This window comes from Marmota flaviventris, chromosome 7 (assembly GCF_047511675.1).
Source record: "Marmota flaviventris isolate mMarFla1 chromosome 7, mMarFla1.hap1, whole genome shotgun sequence".
NCBI classification, from domain to species: domain Eukaryota; kingdom Metazoa; phylum Chordata; class Mammalia; order Rodentia; family Sciuridae; genus Marmota; species Marmota flaviventris.
Window position 1 is genome coordinate 98,081,106 of NC_092504.1, and position 19,419 is coordinate 98,100,524.

A 19,419-nucleotide genomic window follows, 5' to 3' on the forward strand; every position below is an offset into this window, starting at 1 on the left:
GAAACCATCTTCTAACTACATCCATTTTTAATTTATGGCAAGTCAGCAGCAAACCTGCCAGGATAGAAATCTCTCCCCAGCTCTATCCTCATGTAGATGAGTAACACTTACAAGTACCTCACTTTGGGCGGCAACCTGTCACACAGGTGCTTATCTTAGTACCTCGCCATGTCTCAGAGCCCAGTTCAGATTCATTCACATCATAGTACTAAAAATAAAATTGGAAGTTCAGTAAATGAATAATTCAACTAACATTTTCAGTCTTGAATATCTGAAAATTCATATTTAACAGAGGATTGAATTTACCCAGCTGTTTACATTTTCTCCCCGCATCTCCCTCCTTCTTCCTTTGATTTATATCAGGAGCCAAAGCAGCTGTGGATTGAAATACATATGCATTCACTTTCAGACTCTGGCATTTGCTCCTCTGCCTCCCCCTCTCCTCTGCCTTTGGCCACTCCTTGTCCTTCTCTACCCTCTTAAATCTCAGATACTGTGACGGGTTGCTTGACCCTGTGTATTGAGGAGAGGCTCGCCTAGGTGGGACATATTATCCCTGTGCTTGTGGTTCATAATTTATGATCATGATAATGACAACATGCTTGGGCTTGGTATTTTCCAAAATTCCCTGGTGAAGACCGTTGCCTGGATATTTCTAAAATTCAGATTCCTGGATCCCAAATAATCCATAAATATGAACGTATAGGGAAAGAGCCTAGGAATCTGTGTTTATGTCAATGGTGCTAGAGAATTCTTGTCACCAGACAAGATTAGAAAACACTGCTTCAAGAGCTGTGGCTATATAGCTTAGTGGTAGAGCACTTGCCTAGCATGTGTGAGCCCTGGGTACTACCAAAAGAAAAAAAAAATGGGAGAGAAAGAAAATGCTGCTCTAGGAAGAACTAAAAGCTAGGCATTTATGGGGTGCCAGAGACATATCAATAGTGGGGAGCTGGGAGCTAGAGAGTCTGCTCAGCTACATTCTTGGTCCCAAGGAGATGCTGCAGGGGTGCTAAATCCTGAAGGATTGGGGAGTTAAGAGCAGGAACAGCGTGTCTCTTTCTAACAGCAATTGGACTCCCCTATTGTCTTACCCCAGACCTGGGGTAGTCTTTCCTATATCTGCTGTTTGAACATTTTTTTCTCCTAGGATGACATTTTGGCCCATTAGTGTAATTGTATGGAGTATTTCTCTAGTTCACAGAGAATCTTCCCTGCCTGGAAGGGAAGTCATGGAGAAGAGAAGACAGTGAGGGATCTGCCAGGGCACAAATGCAGGTAGAAGGGGGAGTTACAGAAGCTGTGACTTGGGTGCTTGCTCCATTTTAGGTTCTATAAGGCAGTGAGCTACTAGAATTCAACAGCTAGTATTTTTCCTTAATACCAATTCAACACACTGGGGGGATGGTAATTCTTATCCTTTACCTCAAATTTTAATTTTCCTCAGTTATAGTAAGTACTTCTTGAACAGATTTAAACATAAAAACTTAGATTTTTCAATGACCTTATGCATTCTTATTTTTTAGAGGATACACCATTAATGAATTGAAAAACTAGAAGTTAGTTTTTAGTTAAAAATCATTTCTGTGAGTTTCTATGTCTAATAATTTAATTATGTCACTCCAAAATTGGTGAATTTGGAAAAAACATGGAAAATTACATTGACTATAGCTGTGAATCTAATGATGTGAAGATGTTAGATTTAGGTATGTTAATTTGATTCATATGCAAGTCAAAACACGCATATTTTTAATCAGCAGACAGTTTAATATGCTTTCCATACTTGTAAAAAATGAAAAGTACTGTGAGCTATTTTTTGCCTTGTCATTCATTCTGTCAACACTACTTATTGTGAATCTGGTGAATGTGGTACATTTGGGTACAAGGCAGTAACAAATGCAATAGAAAATATGTCCCTTTTGTAGAAGAAGATAGGATAAACTTAAACACAGATTCTTCTCATTTTGCACTTTGAGGAATATTTCTCTCAATCATGTGTCATTCAAACTCTTAAGATTTAAGTAGACTTCCTATATATCACAGTTTCAGAGCTGCTTCATAATCATTTTTGTTAGACCTTCCCTTGCCATTTTTATTAAAGCTATTAATCCATTGATTGATTTACGTATTTGGTAAATAATATTGTGCACCCAGCATGTGTGGAATATTTGTAGGGCAGCAAATAAAAAAAGCCTGATCTCTATCCTTAACGAATTCACAGTCCACTAAAAAAGGAGCTAAACAGTTGAAATGAAAACTGAGATCATCAATGTGGAAGTGTAGCCATGCTTTCAACACCGCCTCCCAACTCACCTCTGGTGTGTTGGATTCTTGAGTGAGGATTGAAAGGGGCCAGGGCACTGTAGGATAAAAGGGTCGAAGATGGTCTAGACCCTCCTATGGGATTGTGCAGTTCCAGAGGAATCCCTAGCTTCTTCAGCTGCTACTCTGGATCCTCCTTGATGTCTCCTTCCAAAGAATGTTTTTGTTCTCAAAAACCTTTGTGGTTCTAAATGATCAATTGCTAATGATTACATTTTCTAGGGAAGCAGCTCCCTGTCCTAAAGAATGCTTAAATAAACCCCTGGTAAAATAAATCTTTTAAAATACAATCACCTCTTAATTTATTTTCACAATTCTATTTCCTACAGTGAGGATACACACAACAGATAGCCCTAGAATGCCTACAGTGGACATTTAAATTTCATCCCATTTCCACTTGTTAGAGCAATGATTTCTATATTTTGAACTATTCCTCAGTTTGTCAATCATTGACAAGTGTAGCTTTTTAAAAAATCTTTATTTATTTTATTTATTTTTATGTGGTGCTGAGGATCAAACCCAGTGCCCCACATGTGCGAGGCAAGTGCTCTACCGCTGAGCTATTACTCCAGTACCAAGTGTAGACATTTTCATTATATTGAAATATATATAACATGAAATTTATCATTTAAAAATATTAAAGTATATATTTCAGTAGCGTTAGGTATATTCAGAATGTTTTGACATTATCACCAATATCCATTTCCAGAACTTTAACTCTTCAAACAGAAACTCTATTTATTTAACAATCATTCCCCTTTTGGCCTTTCCTCAGCCCCTGGTAACCTCTATTCTACTTTTGTCTCTATGAATTTGACATCCTAGGGATCACATATGAGTGGATTCATAACATTATTTGTCCTTTTGTGTCTGCCTTATTTCACTTAGCATCATGTTTTCAAACTTCATCCATGTAACCACTATCAAAATTTTATTCCTTTATAAGACTGAATAATATCCTGTGGTATATGTGTGTACATACCACACACATGTGCACACACACACACACCACATTTTATATATTCATCTGTTGATGGCCACTGGGTTGTTTGCACCTTTTGACTGTTGTGCTGCTATGAACATTGATGTACAGTATTCATTGAGCTTCTGTTCTCAATTCTTTGGCATATATGCCTTGGAATGGAATTGCTGGCTCATATGGTCATTCTATCTTTAACATTTTGATGAAACACCAAACTGGTTTCCATAGTGGCTGCCCTATTGTGGGTAAGTGTAAAATTTAAAATTTATTCTTTCAGAGTCTTGACCTCATTCAATAAGTGACTCAGATATGAGATAGTCTTAGTCATTTTTGTTCCTAGTAGTTAAACTCAGTAAATGCTACTACTAGAGGAAAGAAAAAGGATAATGGAGGAAGGAAGGAAGGAAGGAAGACAGATTTGAAGGGGATTCCCCCCTGCACAATTCCATACTGCACATTCACTGTATGTATACTACATTTTGTTGAAATCATAGCATTTAATCCATTCTGACCCAAGTTCTTACCTCTTTGTTTATTTCTTCCTGTTAACGGGGTTAGGGCAGGATCCATGGACCTGACGCATTAATCAATGTGCTCAGTGAAAATTTTTTTAGAATCAATTGATTGTGTATAATGAAACCTAAACAGATATCTGATAAATCTGCTAATGTCTATTTCTGTTTCTAGACATGAAGTTCAATATTCCAGCAATTAGAGTTCCACTGGGAAGTGACATATAACAGAAGAAAAGTTTCTGAAGATAAAAGACCCCAACTGGCCTTAAAGGAAATTACTGGATATGATTAGCATGCCCAGAGATAAATAGGACAGATTTTGGAATGGGTTGAGTTATGCTTAACTTGATAGAATAATTTGATTTGGTGGTGGATGAAAGGGTGGAGTTTGCAGAGTGGGAATGTCATTCTTTTTAGTTTTCGGTGGACACAACATCTTTATTTTTTAAATTTTTACGTGGTGCTGAGGATCGAACCCAGCGCCCTGTGCATGCCAGGCGAGCGGGCTACCGCTTGAGCCACATCCCCAGCCTCGGGAATATCATTTTGAAATTGTTTGGAGGTGAGACGGAGGTAGAACTGTGAGGGAGCATGCATCACTTTTGCCTAATAAGAATGAAACAAAGACTGTTATGTGGTAGAATAGGAAGATGCACAAGGGCATACAGGCAAAGAATGGAGATTCTTGACTGAAAATCACAGCTTAGGAATGGAGGTAGAAGTTGCTTCCGTTATGCTGGAGGATTTCTCTGCATTAATTTTGGATCCTGAATGAAGCGAAGGGAGGGGAGATGAGAATAGGAGAGATCATAGAATGAATCAAACATAACTTTCCTATCCTTATATATGAATACACAACCAATGTAACTCCACATCATGTATAACCACAATAATGGAATCCTAACTGGAACAAGTTATACTTATTCTATGTATGTATAATATGTCAAAATACACTGGACTGCCATGTGTTCTTTCTAGATAATTAGAAAGAACAAATAAATAAATCAATAAAATATTTGGAGCCTGGCAAATGTAATAAATTTAAGGGTTTTTTTCTGCAGATGAGATCAAACATATAAAGATATTTATTGATAAACAAAAGATCCAAAATATTGACAATAGTTTGGAATGTTGTCAAAAGTGATGTTTAAAAATATTTTCTGAATATTGTATGAGAATATCTTACTTTTGAAATAAGAAAGAATATTTTTCTCTGAAAGGTGAAGTTTTTAAAGTTCATATTGTATTGATTAGGATGTTTTGGTTTAAGCCACAGAAAGTGGCTTTAACTAAATCAATCAGTAAGGAAATTCACTGGAAAGAAGTGGGCTCACTTATGTGATCAGAGGGAGGGCAGAAGACTAGGAGGATCCCAAAGGTACCAAAGAGCAGCCCTGGGCTTATCCATGGACTGCTAGAAATGAACTCCAGGTGGGTCCTGATCTTGCCTCACGCTACTGGGTATCAGAAAGGGAGCTTTCCATGACTTGCCTAATACCGCCCTCGCCTCCCACTGCAGTATGGTGAAGACAGGGCCTGGTCCCTCATACCCACAGGTTTAGCTATGTCCACAGTGGGAAGAAGTTGAGGTGCTGTAACAAAACCAACTGGAATGGCAGAATTTAAAAAAAAATCAATGACTTATCTGTAACATTTTGTGAAAGATAGGATTTATTATGAAATTAATCTTAATTAATTACAATTAATTTTAAAAGTGCAACCATTGTGTTTTACATATACTTGTTCATTCATGTTTCCCTCTTTTTATGTTCTTCTGGGGCCCTGAAAACTGATCTTCTTTAGTAGTTATGTGTGGACATAGGACCAGAGGGCCACAGGAGTAGGGCAATCTCGGGGAATTAGTTAACTATATTTTAGAGAAATACACCATTTAATTCCTCACTTTTCAACTAAAGAACAGAAAGCAGAATATTAAATTCATTAAATATAACAAGAACGTTGTTTAATTTTATTTCATGGCTTTAAGTTAACCTCATTTCACAAAGGATTTGAATAGGGTGACCCCATGTTTCCATGAAGCTTCTTTGATTTCCAAATTTGAGATGCCCACTTCAAAGGAGCTGAAGCCAAAATGGAATGCGATGAAATAATTCCATCTAAAAATCCCATAAATCTCAAGGACAGGGCCTCTTGAAGAAATCCAGAAGTGGAAAGCCTTTGCAGAGGCGGAAGCCTTTCAGAGCACAAAATGCATCACCATTTGCGGCCACCCATGCTGTTAGAGACAGTGCTGTGCACTGTTACTCTCCAAATTTAGGTTTCCTTCCTCTTTCTGTAGAGGGAGAGGGGGGAGCCTCAGCTTCCTTCTGGAAACATAGGTCCCCCAGCTCTTGTACAAACATAGCCTTCATCTGAGCCACATGCAGGGATCCTTTTGTTACTGAATCCCAATTTAAAAGAGACAGACTCTCAGGGTGGCCCAGCCTGCATCCACCCAGGCCCCAGCTGTGAAATGCTTATGTGGCTGGAGGTGGGGGAGCACTTGTGGCTGAGAAAGGCTGAGAGAAAACGGTGGGTGTGAGCTGTCAGACACACTGAAAGTTTCCCCTGTAGGTTTAGGGGAACAGAAGCTGTTGGGCAAGAGATCTCAAAGACAGGAAGGAATAGGGAAAAGGGTGATTGTGACAGAAATGTGAAAGCATTAGTAATGGTTCCAGAAGAGAAAATCTTTAAATAAAGGGTGGGGGAAAACCTCAAAAGGGGAGCGTTCAAGTCAAAGTGCTTTCAGGTATGGGAATGGAAAGTCTCCGTCAAAAAACTAATTCAACCAAGGAAGTAGTCTCCTGGGACAGGAAGTCCTGAGGTGGGGTGACCTTCAAGGTTGGTTAAGTCAGCCATTCGCTGTGGTGTGAAGGCCCAAGTTCTTCGAATCTTTCCTCTTTGCCATTCTTGGTAGGGTCTTCATTGTCAGGGATGCTGGTGTCACATCCATCACAATAAAGTCCAAGGGCAACAGGAGATCATTTCTTAGATACAAAGAGAACCTCAGCAGATTCTCCTCACGTTACATTGACTAGAGTTGGGTCGCTAGTCCATCCCTGAACCGATCCTTGGTGAGAGGAATGAGACCCTCAGGCTTGGCGTGAAGTCAGCCTTCACAAGGCATGTGGCTGTGTGAAGAGGACACTGGGTCACCAGGAGAGTTCTCAGCGGAAGGAAGCAGTGGGGACAGGTAGACAACAGAATTGCTTACTACAAAGAGGGAAAGAAAAGATGTAGAACTAGAAGAGCAGAGGCAGAGAGTGAAAGAGACAGAGGAGGGAGGCAGCAAAGTGGGCGGAAAGAGCCAAACAAGATGGAGACAGAGACAGACAAGCTCATTATGTGGTGTCTGAGGTTAAAATGCTGTTGTCATATCTTGTTGCACACCCAGGCAACGTTTGAAGAACATGCTTTACCTGTTTTCATTGCCATTTGAAAAACTCATTAACTTTTCAGTAATTAAACTTATTAACCATTTTTCAACCTCAGAATTATAAAGGAGATGGCTGTAGCAGTCTCAGGCAGAAGATTGCTTTCCTTTTCTCTGTAAAATAGACTAGGATTTATTGAGTCATGAAGAAGTTGTGTGAAATAAATATAATGATGACTTAGTTATCTTCTTAATAGTAAAAAACGATATAATCACACTTTAAAAAATTGGAAACCAGAAACATGAAAACAAAATCACCTATAATCCCACAACCTAACAATTATGAATATTTTGCAAGAATTAACGCCTTACATTTTCTTCATATGATTTTTCTTCATACACGTTGGTAGAGTGCTTTATTTTTCAAAACAGGCATAACATATATATGGTATAAATTTCAAAAACAAGCAAAATGGCAAATTCAAAAATAAAGGAGGTCTCCTTCCTACTAATATCTTTTATTTTTTCCTTAGTTAGACTATCTGTTAACAGGGAAATATATGTACACATATTATTTTGCCAACACACTTGATTTTTTACAACATGATAGCCTACTGTGTATACTGTTATGCACCTATATTTTTAAAGTTTATATTACTTGGAGATGATTCCATATATAGTTTCTTTAAAATGTAACATAACTTATTCACACATTGCCACGTACTCTTTATAAAAATCATCATCCTTAATAGCCATAAAAAGTTTGAGCAAGTGATTCATTCATTCCCTTTATAAATATTTACCAAGCATCTGCCGAATCTGCAGAGCAGTGAAGATTCTAAGATTAAAACAAGATGGACCACACCCTTGAGGGAGTTCCAATGATGTGGAGGAGACAAGCAGGTAAACAAATAATTACAGGCAGTCTCTAAGATCCAAAATGGAATAAAGTAGGTGTTGAGAGAACAAAGAAAGGAGCTTCCAATAAGCTGAACAAAAGTGTCGAAGATACGCAAGAGCAATGGGCTCACAAACAAGGCAAAGGAGCATCCCAGACAGAGACCAGGTGTGGTCCTGGTGACCATGGGTTGGGTATAACCTCTTTAACTTGCAGCCAGTTTTCAATATAAATAATGTTGTGATATACAACTTATAGTTTATAACTTTTTCCATATTTTGAAGTATTTCTTTGGTTAGATTCCCAGCCAAATGGGAACTGCTGAGTCAAAATGTAGGAGCACTCTGACCTGTTACATGTAATCAAAGTGCTTTCCAAATGGACCATATTTTTTCATAAGGATACCAGCAATATATTAGCAAACCAATGTTCATTATTTTCGTGACTTTATCATTAATTTGTTTTAATGTATATTTCTTTATTAGAAGGTTAAATTTTCCCATATATCTGTTGCTATTTTGATTTCTTCTTATGTGGGTTGTTTTTTGTTTACATACAATTATGAGATTCTATATTTCATCTTAGCTGCAATAAGCACTGCTTACAATACAGATATTCAGACTTCTTTTTCATGTTTGCTGCCATTTTTTTTTCTTGGTTAGGTTACAGAAAAAAAAAATTTGACACATGTAGTTTTTAAAAGTATACCCAGTCACGTTCATTGATTTTTTTCCTTCTATTGCTTCTAAGTTGAGAAATACTTCTATGCAGAAATTTAATGAGTCTTCCATTTTCTTCTGTTTTGCTTAAAAATATATATATTTAACTCATTAATCCTCCTAGAACTTACTTTGGACATATGGGATGTTATGAAAATTCAACTAGATTCTCCCCCCTTTTCCAAATTTCCGGGAATTATCTGCACTTTCCCTTCTTCATTGATTTTTCTTTTCTTTTGGCTAGGTGTTCCAGGGATTGAACTCACTGGCATTAAACCACTGAGCCATAACCCCAGCCTATTTTGTATTTTTACTTTAGAGACAGGGTTTCACTGAGTTGCTTAGCACCTTGCTATTGCTGAAGCTGGCTTTGAACTTGAGATCCTCCTGCCTCAGTTTCCCAAACTGCTGCAGGGGTGTGCCACCATGCCCGGCTTGATTGCTATTTTTAATACTTTATTTTTTAGAGGAGTTTCAGGTTCACAGATATGGACAATAAGACTATATATTGTATGTCCCATACTATATACTGAATGTCATACTATATGACATTCTGGAAAAGGCAAAATTATGGAGATATTAAACATCAGAGGTTGTAAAAGACTAGGGGGGAGGGAGGAATGAATAGGCAGAGAACAGAGGACTTTTAAGGCAGTAAAAATACTCTATATGATACTACAAAAGTGCATACCTGTCATTATAAATCTGTCCAATCCCATGGAATGTTCAACACCAAGAGCAAACCCTAATATAAACTATGGACTTGGGTAATAATGATGTGTCAGTGCAGGTTCATCAACTGCAGCAAATATTCCCTCCCTCTGGTGGGGGATGTTGAGGAGGAGGCTATGCATGTGTGGGGGCAGTGGTATATGATATCTCTATATCTCTGTTAATTTTTTTTCAAAGATAAATCACATTTAGGAATCAACAAGTTATCACTTGGAACTAATGTCTAGCTCTTTTCTGAAATACCTCACATTGGCTTAAGACAGACCATTCCTTTGATTATCCAGTATCCTTGCAGCAAGTTTCTATTTATATATCTAATTACAACATAGCTGCAAATAGGCTTAGGTAAAGCCTATGGTGCTTTCTTGTTAATAGGGAAATCCACTACTGAAAGAATATCTTTTGAAGCCATATTTGTGGGTGGTATGGCCTATGTTTTGGGTGAGTGGAGAGCACTTTTGAGGGAGAGAGTTATTTCATCCAAAGGGATAAGTTATCCTTAGTCATTGTTATAGCCTCGATGGTATTAAATGAATAGGATCCCCTAGCCCTCCATTTTTGTGGGTAATCTGGCTTACAACTATGACTTCAATAGAGCCTCGATCTGAAGGCCAGACCCATCTCCAAATGCGGTTTGTTAAAGGAAACAGGAACTTCTTGCCTCGCCAAAGCTTGATTATAGGTTGTTAACTAGCTAGCCAGTTTTTGAGAAAACTGAAAGGTGGTTATCTAGGGAAGTCCTATGTCGGAGGCTCTCAAACTCAAGCCTTCTTAAGTATCACCTGGGAGCTTATTAAACACGCAATTTCTGGAAGCATACTGGGTTGCACAGGATGTTGCTGGCAAATTTTCCAGATCTCATCACTTTTTCTGTCTGAGCCCTAAGAAAATTCCCACAGATATTTCCACACAATTCTGAGCATTTTCCCCTTATCTTTCTATGAAACTCTACTACATGCTTTGCCGGCACTTAAAAAGTGCTCCAGAGGAAGGGTATGTTGCTAATGGGCACAAACTGCTCAGGTAGGGTTCTAAAACAATTTTCGGCCTCGCGTTCTATCCATCCCCAAGGATCAAGAGCTTAATAAATCTGTAAGCCAGATTCGGATTCCCCAAAGGACCGTTCTGGAACCCTTTCTGGATTGCTTCCTAGAGTTGGGAACCCGGCACGTTCCTTTACCACTATTCTGCTGGCACCGGGGGACGAAGACATGCATGGTCAGACCTCCTTGGGGCCATCTTTCCTTCCTCGTTCCCATTTCTAAGATGAAAATAATTTCTCCTGCAGGTGGTGGGGAGGTCAGATTACAGTCGCCAGGGACTCAGGAGACTTTCCTTTGCATCGTCTCCAACCCGCTTCTCTCTCTCTTCCCCAACACCCTAACTACTCGTGGTCACCCCCAGCTAAGTCCTTGACCAATTTCCTCTCCTGCTTAGTGGCACAGCGTTCTTCTCTTGCCACAAAATACGGTGGTGGAGGAGGGGGCGTGAGTGTGGTTGCGATCGGAAGGGGGGTTGTTCCGGGAGGGGTAGATTCCCCACACCCAGCCCTCTCTCCGGGGAGCGAACCTCTCTCCCACTTCCCTCCAGAACTGCGGGCTGCTGTTGGTGGCAGAGAGGGACCCGCGGATCCTCCATCCCTGTCACTCTGCCACGCTGTTCCCAACCGGCGCGCTCCCGGGGCGCCCTTATTCCCTTCCGTCTACTGTCCTCCCCATTTATTCCGCGACAGCGCGAGGGTTTTGGGGCTGACTAAAGAACCCGTGGAGAGAAAGAGAGCAGGAGGGGAAGAGAGCCGCGGAGGGAGGCGGCGGCGGCGGCGGCTAAGTGGTGTCACTGCCACTCGGGAGCGCTCGAGCCCGTGCACGCGCGCGCTCCGCGGAGGCTCGGCGGTGGGCGGAGCTGCAGGAGGCGCGGGTGGTGGAGCCGCGGACCAGGCGGGCGGAGCGAGCGGCGGGAGGAGCGAAGGGTGGGAGGGAGCGCGCGAGCAGGCGGGCGAGCTGCGTCTCCGCCAGCATCTGCCGCTGCCGCGTTTGCCCGAAGCCCGGGGACCGATCGCCGGACTGGCCGCCTGGCGCACGGACGCAGGCGCCCGCTTTGTGCTCAGGGCCAGCTTCGGCTAGGCTCGGGTTTGCAGCGTGCTGCTTCTCGCCCGCTCGCGGACACCCGCTCCGGCGGCTTCGGCTCGCGAGGGGCTGGAGGTGCGGGAGCCGCTTTCCGCTGGTCGGTCCCCGCGCGGCTGAGCCCGGGCCGCCCGCGCCGCGGCCCCGAGCTCAGCTCCTTGCCGGGCTTGCTCCGAGCAACGGTGCTCCGGGGCTCCAAACTCGGGCTGCCGGGGCAAGTGTCTTCATGAACCCAGAGGATGTCCGGGAAGCACTACAAGGGTCCTGAAGTCAGTTGTTGCATCAAATACTTCATTTTTGGCTTCAATGTCATATTCTGGGTAAGTTGGAGCGCTCCAGGGATCTCAACTATTGTGGCCGATTGATTCTCGACAATTTTCCCCCGCGTCGTTTGCTGCTTTTACTTTTCGCAGCCCCTCGGGCGCTTGCAGAAGCCTGGAGAGGCATTTGCCTTCAGTCTTTCCAGCTTGCGCGTTGAAGAGAGAAACATTTAAATCCTTTCTAGGAATGAGAGGGGTAAAAAGAAAAACCGAGCTGGAAAGGGGGCACCCAGGCCTTGGGGTGGCTTTTTAAGGGACGAATAGTAGGGATGCAGATAAAAGAAAGGGCTCGGCAGTTTGAGAAACGAGCAACCACACGAATTAGATTTGCTCCCCGTGGGATATGGATGTTGGGCAGAGCGTGGTGTCATAATAGGGCAGGCTAATAGGGCAGAGCCGACCCTGAGGTCCACCTTCTAACAAGGATCTGATTGGACGAGGGCTCGGCTCCGTGTTGCCGCGGCTGGTCTGTGCCGTGCTTAGCGTGTATCTCTTTGCACCATCTCGGGCTTTGTGTAGGATGCAGATGCTGTGGTATATGGTTCTGTAATGTGAATGTAAATAACGCTTCCTGCACGCTTTTACCCCTTTCAGCTGGAAAGCGCTCCCTTTGCATAATGGACTGGCCAAGTGGGCGTGCGGAGTGGACGGATTTATTTCTATATATATCATTGTCAGGATAATAATAAGTCACCATCAACATATGTTTCAGTATGCTCGTGCCTCACGTCCTCCTTTTTTAAGGAGCGACACAGAGCTGGATGGGTTTTGGTAACCCTTGGAGAAATGCAAGGGAGAAGGTGTGTGAGATGTGTTTTACTGGAGAACCCGGAGAGCAGATGCTTGAAGACAAGATTCAAACCATGCTCTCTGCGTGGTAATACTGGGTGCTGGGTATCTATTGTAATTGGGCTGGGACCCTACTCTTTTGTTTTGATTTTTGTTCCACGATCTTGTAAATGTGTTCTGCAACCAGACAAAGAGTTCTCCAGGACAAGGGGAAAACACTGGGTTTTCTCCCCATCTCATCCCATCCCATCCTCTTCCTCACTGGGAAACCCCTTTCCCCTTGAAAAGTAAAGATGGTGGCCATCTGGGGGTGTTCTCTAAGTTGCTGTTCAGTGTGAGGTAAACAATGATCTAACTGCAGGATCAATAATAGTCTACAGCCGTCTGAACATAGGGTATATTTATTTGGATCTCTTTTAATTTGGCTATTTGCTATAAATGTAAACATCTGTAAGAATAGTTGTCAGTGCAGCTCTTTATATTCTTTTTTCCCTACCACACTTTTACTAGGTTATTTTATTTTCTATTTTCTATAGGAGCATCTTGCTTTGGTTATGTATGTTTTGTGAAGGAAATGGAAGAGACCACTTTGTCATCTGTTCTCAGAACTGATAAAAATTAATTGGGGGACATGTGAATAGGTTTATGGGCAGGTTTTTGTCAGTTAACCTCATGGTTCCTATAAGCACGCTGCCCCCCTCCCCCAAACATTGTTGCAAAAATAGTGAGAATAAATTATTTTCTTTCTTTGCTTCTCTCTCTAATCCTTTCTGGAAATGTTTAAGTGGTAGGTTGGCCTATTACTGAGTAAACTATTTTGATTTTATCAGAACTTACTTCTTGACTTTGAGAGGCAAGGACCAGTGGAATTGAGCTGGCCCTTGCAGGGACAGTGAGTCCAGGCCTCTCCATTCTGCTTGAACACTTCCAAAAGTTGCACATTTCAGCTACCAGGCAACAAAAAGCACCCAGGGGCTTTCTCTGTAGTTTCATAGCAGGGAGTGAAAAGGAAATAAAAGGATTTGGGCCTGTTCCCTGACAGTTTAGTGTAATTTTGTAGAGTGCACAGAGGCAAATTTAGCCTTTTCTCTGGATTAGGTTGCAACAGAACCCCTGGAATTATGCAGAGCTTCAAAGAATTACCGAGTGCTTGCATGGAGAGTTCCAGAATAGATCCACATCTTGTCTGATTTTGAAGGTCTTCATGTGGGTGGGAGGGAGTTCTGTAGAAAGCCTGAAAGCAGACTGAGGCTGTTTCTAAACCAGCAGCCCAGGCAGAATTGTTAAGTAGGTGCCTACTTAAGAGGGCCCTCCTCTTCCCTGCTGCCTATATGTCCTCCCCCACTTCTCTGTGTAAAGCTTTTTTTCTCATCTGTCCCCTCAAACCTTTCCTGTCTAGCTCACTGTTCCAAAATCACCCTATATTTAAATTTCTCAGTTTATCAGAGCCACCTTCTTTAGTGCTGCTCAACAGGAAGGCATCTATGTTATTTGATTAAAATAATTCAGACTACGATGTTAGTGGCTGAAGAACTGGGGTTAGTAGTGCAGGCAATGTGTTTCAAAAAGTTGCTCAGTTCTGATCTTTACAGTCATCAACCTGTGTGTGAGGGCCAGAAACAGCTGACTCAATGCAGCTCCTGTACAACTATGAAGAAGAAACTGCTAACAGACAGCATGGTTTCCTGCTCTTTCATTTTCACACTGACACGCTAGAATAAATTCGAAACACATTGAAGATGTGTAGAGATACAGATCTGGTAAAATAAAATGGAAAATATTGTGGCACTTGTACACAGTGTGCTCCTTTTACTAATCAGCAGTTAGCCAGTAAACTGCCCTGTGCCTCAGTTTCTCAGCTGTTACAATGATGGGATTGTTGAGTTGTAAAGTTCTTTCTGGTTATGACAAAGAATGAAGCTATTGAGTTCTAATATGTGGGCAAAGAAAAATATAAGAGATGGGCACTGATATATATAGCATATACAGGGACACTTGTTAAGTTAATAGACTTTTTTTTTTTCCTGAGACTTTGCTGGAGACCAGTTTTATTACTTTCATTTCTTTCTCAAAGATCCTTTCAATTAAAAAAATACTTTTGCTAATTTCTTTGTGGTCTGTTTAGTTATTGGTATGGTATTCATGCTTCCCTTTACCCACTGTGAATCTCAAAAGTAGTCCTGTGAGTCATTAAATATATTTTTATTATTAGAATTACAGTTTCATGTGTTAAATCTGAATCATTTTATATAACAGTTGTAATGATATTCTGAGTAACAAAGTTAACATCTCGTACAGATTCCTTTCTCATTAGTTATCACTGGGTGGTAGGCAAAACAAGGTTTTCCCTATTATATATTGGAACAACTCAAGACAAAGAGGATTGATTTTCTTGAGGGTGTCACCAAACTATGACATTTCTCAGAAAACCCTAAGATATCTTTGGGGAAGGAAGAGAAAGAGGGTTTTGTTTTATATTTCATTTTTTGTAGTGCCGGGGAATTGAACCCAGGGCCTTGTGCAGGCAAGGCAAACATTCTACCAACTGAGCAATTATCCCCAGCCTGAGGGTTTTGTTTTAAAGTCAGTCATTTTAGGTACTGAATCCTTATATCGTATTATCCATCTTTAATACATATTTTGCTTTGGACCTTGATTCTGATACATAACTGTTTCTGGGCAAGTAGATTAATGTCAATATTCCGGTTATTTATTGCTACATAACAACCCCCAAATTTAGTGATTTAAAACAAAATTTAATTATTATAGCTCATAGTTCTGTAATTTGGCCAGGTTCATCTGGGCAGTTCTCCCTGGGGGTCTCTGGTGCACTTGCAGTGAAATGTGGCTGGGGCTGGAGTTAGTTGAAGCCTCCCTGAGGTGGAATGTCCAAGATTGTGCTCTCTCATGACTGGTAGTTGATGCTTCTTGAAGACTCAGCCAGAGCTGTTGACCAGAGCACCTGTAGGTGGCTTCTTCCTGTCTCTTAGACTGGAAGAAGCAGCCTCCAGTCAGTTTAACTGTATCTGGAAGTGCGACAGTGTCACTTTCATCTGTTCCATTGGTTAAAGGACTTACAGAGCTTGCTCAGTTGCAGGGAGGTGAAGAAATAAATTATTCCTTTTGATGGGGGAGTGTCAAGGTAACATTGCAGAAGGTTGTATGAGTTGCAGCCATCTTGGGAAAATACAGTCTGCTTTTCTGAGCTTTAATTTTTTATTTATAAAGATAATATCTGTCTTATGGCATCATGGTTTTTCAAGGATTCACTAAAATAATATACTAATTAGCACAAAGTCTCAGTATTTAAGAAATGGTGAAGTTCATTATTGTGTTCAGATACCATACCAGTTCTATCCTGGGCTAAAGAACTTCTCGAATGTCTTTGCTAGTACTTTGGACTCATTACTACTAGGTAATGATAATACTCTTAAGATCTGCCAAGGATATAAGGCAAGTGGATTCGATAGATTTTTATCATGATTTATTAGAAAAGACCCCATAGATCAGTGGAAGCCCTGAACAACTTACGAGAATCAAGTCATTTTTCTGTTCTCTGTGGTACAAGGATAGAACAGCCTTGGATACTTGAGGCCAAATTTCTTTTTTGGTGTGCTTTCAAATATTACATTGTGTTACAGTGGTGGTTTATCTGGAGTTGATGGCAGAATGTTGCATCTAATTTGCTTCCACAGGGCTTAAATTCAGAGAGGAGGGAGATTTAGGGAACCTTGCGGGGGGGTATCAAGTAGGAAGCCTTATCTTATGATTCACTATAAATTGCAAGATGTTCTGGAATGATGATACATCAGCAGTTTATAAGTCATAATTTTTGTTTTAATTTGCTAGACATCTGTTAGCTTCGATGGCAACCATATGGGAGTCTAAATTGCCTTTTGAATTACAGGGAGATGGTAGAAAGAAAGCTAAATACGGTTATGGAAGTGTCACGTGGGAAAAGCATAAGAAAGGTATGCAGACCTCAGTGGGGAAAGTAATTGAACATTGACTTGCTTGTTCTGGCCACTCACTCAGTCTGAGGTGCTGGAGCATTCTCACTTGATGATATACTTGAAGGTTGAAATGAAGCCAAAGGGAAAAGTTGGAAAACCAAGTCATATTCTGCCCACCATAAAACTGCCAAGGTGAGCTCATTTAGATGGATCCCTCTGTCTTAAAAGCCATAGTAATAGGTAGTCCCTGGTAAAGGTTAAAGCAACGTGTTGTTTTTCTTTTCTTTACTCCCCTGTTCCCATTTCTTTTCTTTCTTTTTGGAGATAGGGTTTCACTATGTTGCCCAAACTGGTCTTGAACTCTTGGGCTAAAACGATGTTCCTGCCTCAGCCTCTTAAGTAGTTGGGACTATAGGCATGCACCACTACACCTGGTGTGATGTGCATTTTTAAAAAAATTTATATATGACAGCAGAATGCATTACAATTCTTATTACACATATAGAGCACAATTTTTCGTATCTCTGGTTGTATACAAAATATATTCACACCAATTCGTGTCTTCATACCTGTACTTTGGATAATAAGATCATCACATTCCACCGTCATTTCTAACCCCATGCTCCCTCCCTTCCCCTCCAATCCCTCTGCCCTATCTAGAGTCCGTCTATTCCTCCAATGCTCCCCCTCCCTACACACTATGAATCAGCCTCCTTATATCAAAGAAAACATTTGGCATTTGTTTTTTTGGGGGGATTGGCTAACTTCACTTAGTGTTATCTTCTCTAACTCCATCCATTTACCTGTGATGTGCATTTTTAACAGAGCTTTACAATTATGTCTTTCTTCTAAGGATCTTACAAGCATATTATAATGTCTTTGTGACTGACAAAAAGATCAGAGCACAGAGATGTGAAGTGATATGGTGTGACTTTTGTGGTGTGGAAGAACCTGTCAGGGTTCATTTTTGGAGTGTTAAGTCTCTTCCATAACTATAGTCTCAGCTTCTCAGTTTGAAACTTACTTTAGAAGATACTTGTTATTCTAAAATAAAACATCAAGTAAGTCATTTACATCTGTTCATAATTGAAAGGCAATAAAGTTTTTGCATATGCCACAATTAATACCATCCACGAGCACAAAAAAAAGGTAAGTTGAAAATGTTCTAAAGAATATGATAGATTAATGAATTATATCTAGTTTATCAAGAATTTATAAACGAAATTGGAGTATTAAAGATAATATTCTAGAGTCACGTGTTTCTACACATAACACTCATGACTGTCTTTTTTTTTTTTTTGATACTGGGAACTGACTATCTTAAAATTTCTAACTTCAGACTTCTGAATCGTACTCCATTGGATTATAATGGTCCTGTGTGGGGATTGTCTCTCAGTCATTACTTAAGTACAGTGTGTCACACACTGTCTGTCATATAGTAGGTATTAAAATATGTGTTTGTTGCATGAATGAATTAGAGAGTCATTGGAAAGTACATAGGAGTCATCTCTAACTTCCTAATCAGGGAAGCATTTTCCTCTGTAATATCCTTCCAGCCTTCTAAGAATGAATCTGTTTTAAATCACTTTAATCATTAGAGCATTTTGTCTTCAAACTAGGTCTAATCAGTCTCTGCAATTTCCATCCTAACTTATTGTTGTTGACTTTAATTTTTTTTAACTTTAAAACATTTCAAACCTATAGAAAAATTGCAAGTGGTCCAAAGAACTTGTTTTTATCTTGAATCATGTGAGGCAGAGTTGCCAGTATGATGGCTCTATAAACTAGGATATTCTCCTAGGTAACCACAGTGCCACCATCAGAACCAGGAAGTTACACTGATATATTACCCCTATCCAATCTTTTTTTTAAAATTATTTTTATTTTTAATTGTAGTTGGACACAATAACTTTATTTTACTTATTTATGTTTATGTGGTGCTGAGGATCGAACCCAGGGTCTCACAAGAGCGAGGCAAGTGCTCTACCACTGAGCACAACCCCAGACCCCTCCCCACCATCCAATCTTTAGACCTAATTTAGGTTTCCTCATTATTCCACTAATGTCTTCTAAAGCCAAGGGATCCAGGACAGAACCACACATCATATTTAGTTATATCTTTTTAATCCCTTTCAGTTCTTCACTGTCATGAAATTGCTACTCTTGAAGATTATAAGCCAGTTATTGTGCAGCATGTTTTTCAATTTGGGTTTGTCTGCCATTTCCTCAAGCTTGTATCCAGGCTGTGTGCCTTTGGCAGGAATAGCACTGAAGTGACACTGTGTTCTCACTGCATTCCATCAGGTGGCAAATTTCTGTTTGTCCCATTGCTGATGATGGTCACTCGATTAAGGTGTCATCTGCCAAGCTTCTCTACCATAGAGTTCCTTTTGTAATTTGTAAATATTTTGTGACAAGTTACTTTGAAACTATGTAAATAGCACATCATCAAATTTCCAGTTCATTTATTTAAATCAGTAAGAACCTATAGCCTCCTGTTTTCATCTGTTACTCTCATTATTTACTTTGATGTTTAAACTGGTCCCATCCTTAGCCATTGGCAGTCCTTTCACAGTGGCAACAGTACCTTTTTTAATATTTTTTTTTATTTTTAGGTGTAGATGGATATAACACAATGCCTTTATTTTTATATGGTGCTGAGAATTGAACCTGGGTCCCGCTCATGCTAGGCA

The 19,419-nt window shown here is 40.5% G+C and overlaps 1 protein-coding gene across 1 annotated transcript in view; it reads left to right on the forward strand.

The window, feature by feature from the left end:
* The first annotated feature begins 11,565 nt into the window (after window positions 1–11,565).
* Window positions 11,566–19,419, forward strand: part of Tspan5 (tetraspanin 5) — a 164,208-nt gene continuing 156,354 nt past the window's right edge. The window contains exon 1 of the mRNA XM_027926686.2: window positions 11,566–11,984. Within this exon, the coding sequence (XP_027782487.1) occupies window positions 11,904–11,984 (81 nt within the window). The 5' untranslated portion in view covers window positions 11,566–11,903. The remainder of the gene's footprint in view (window positions 11,985–19,419) is intronic.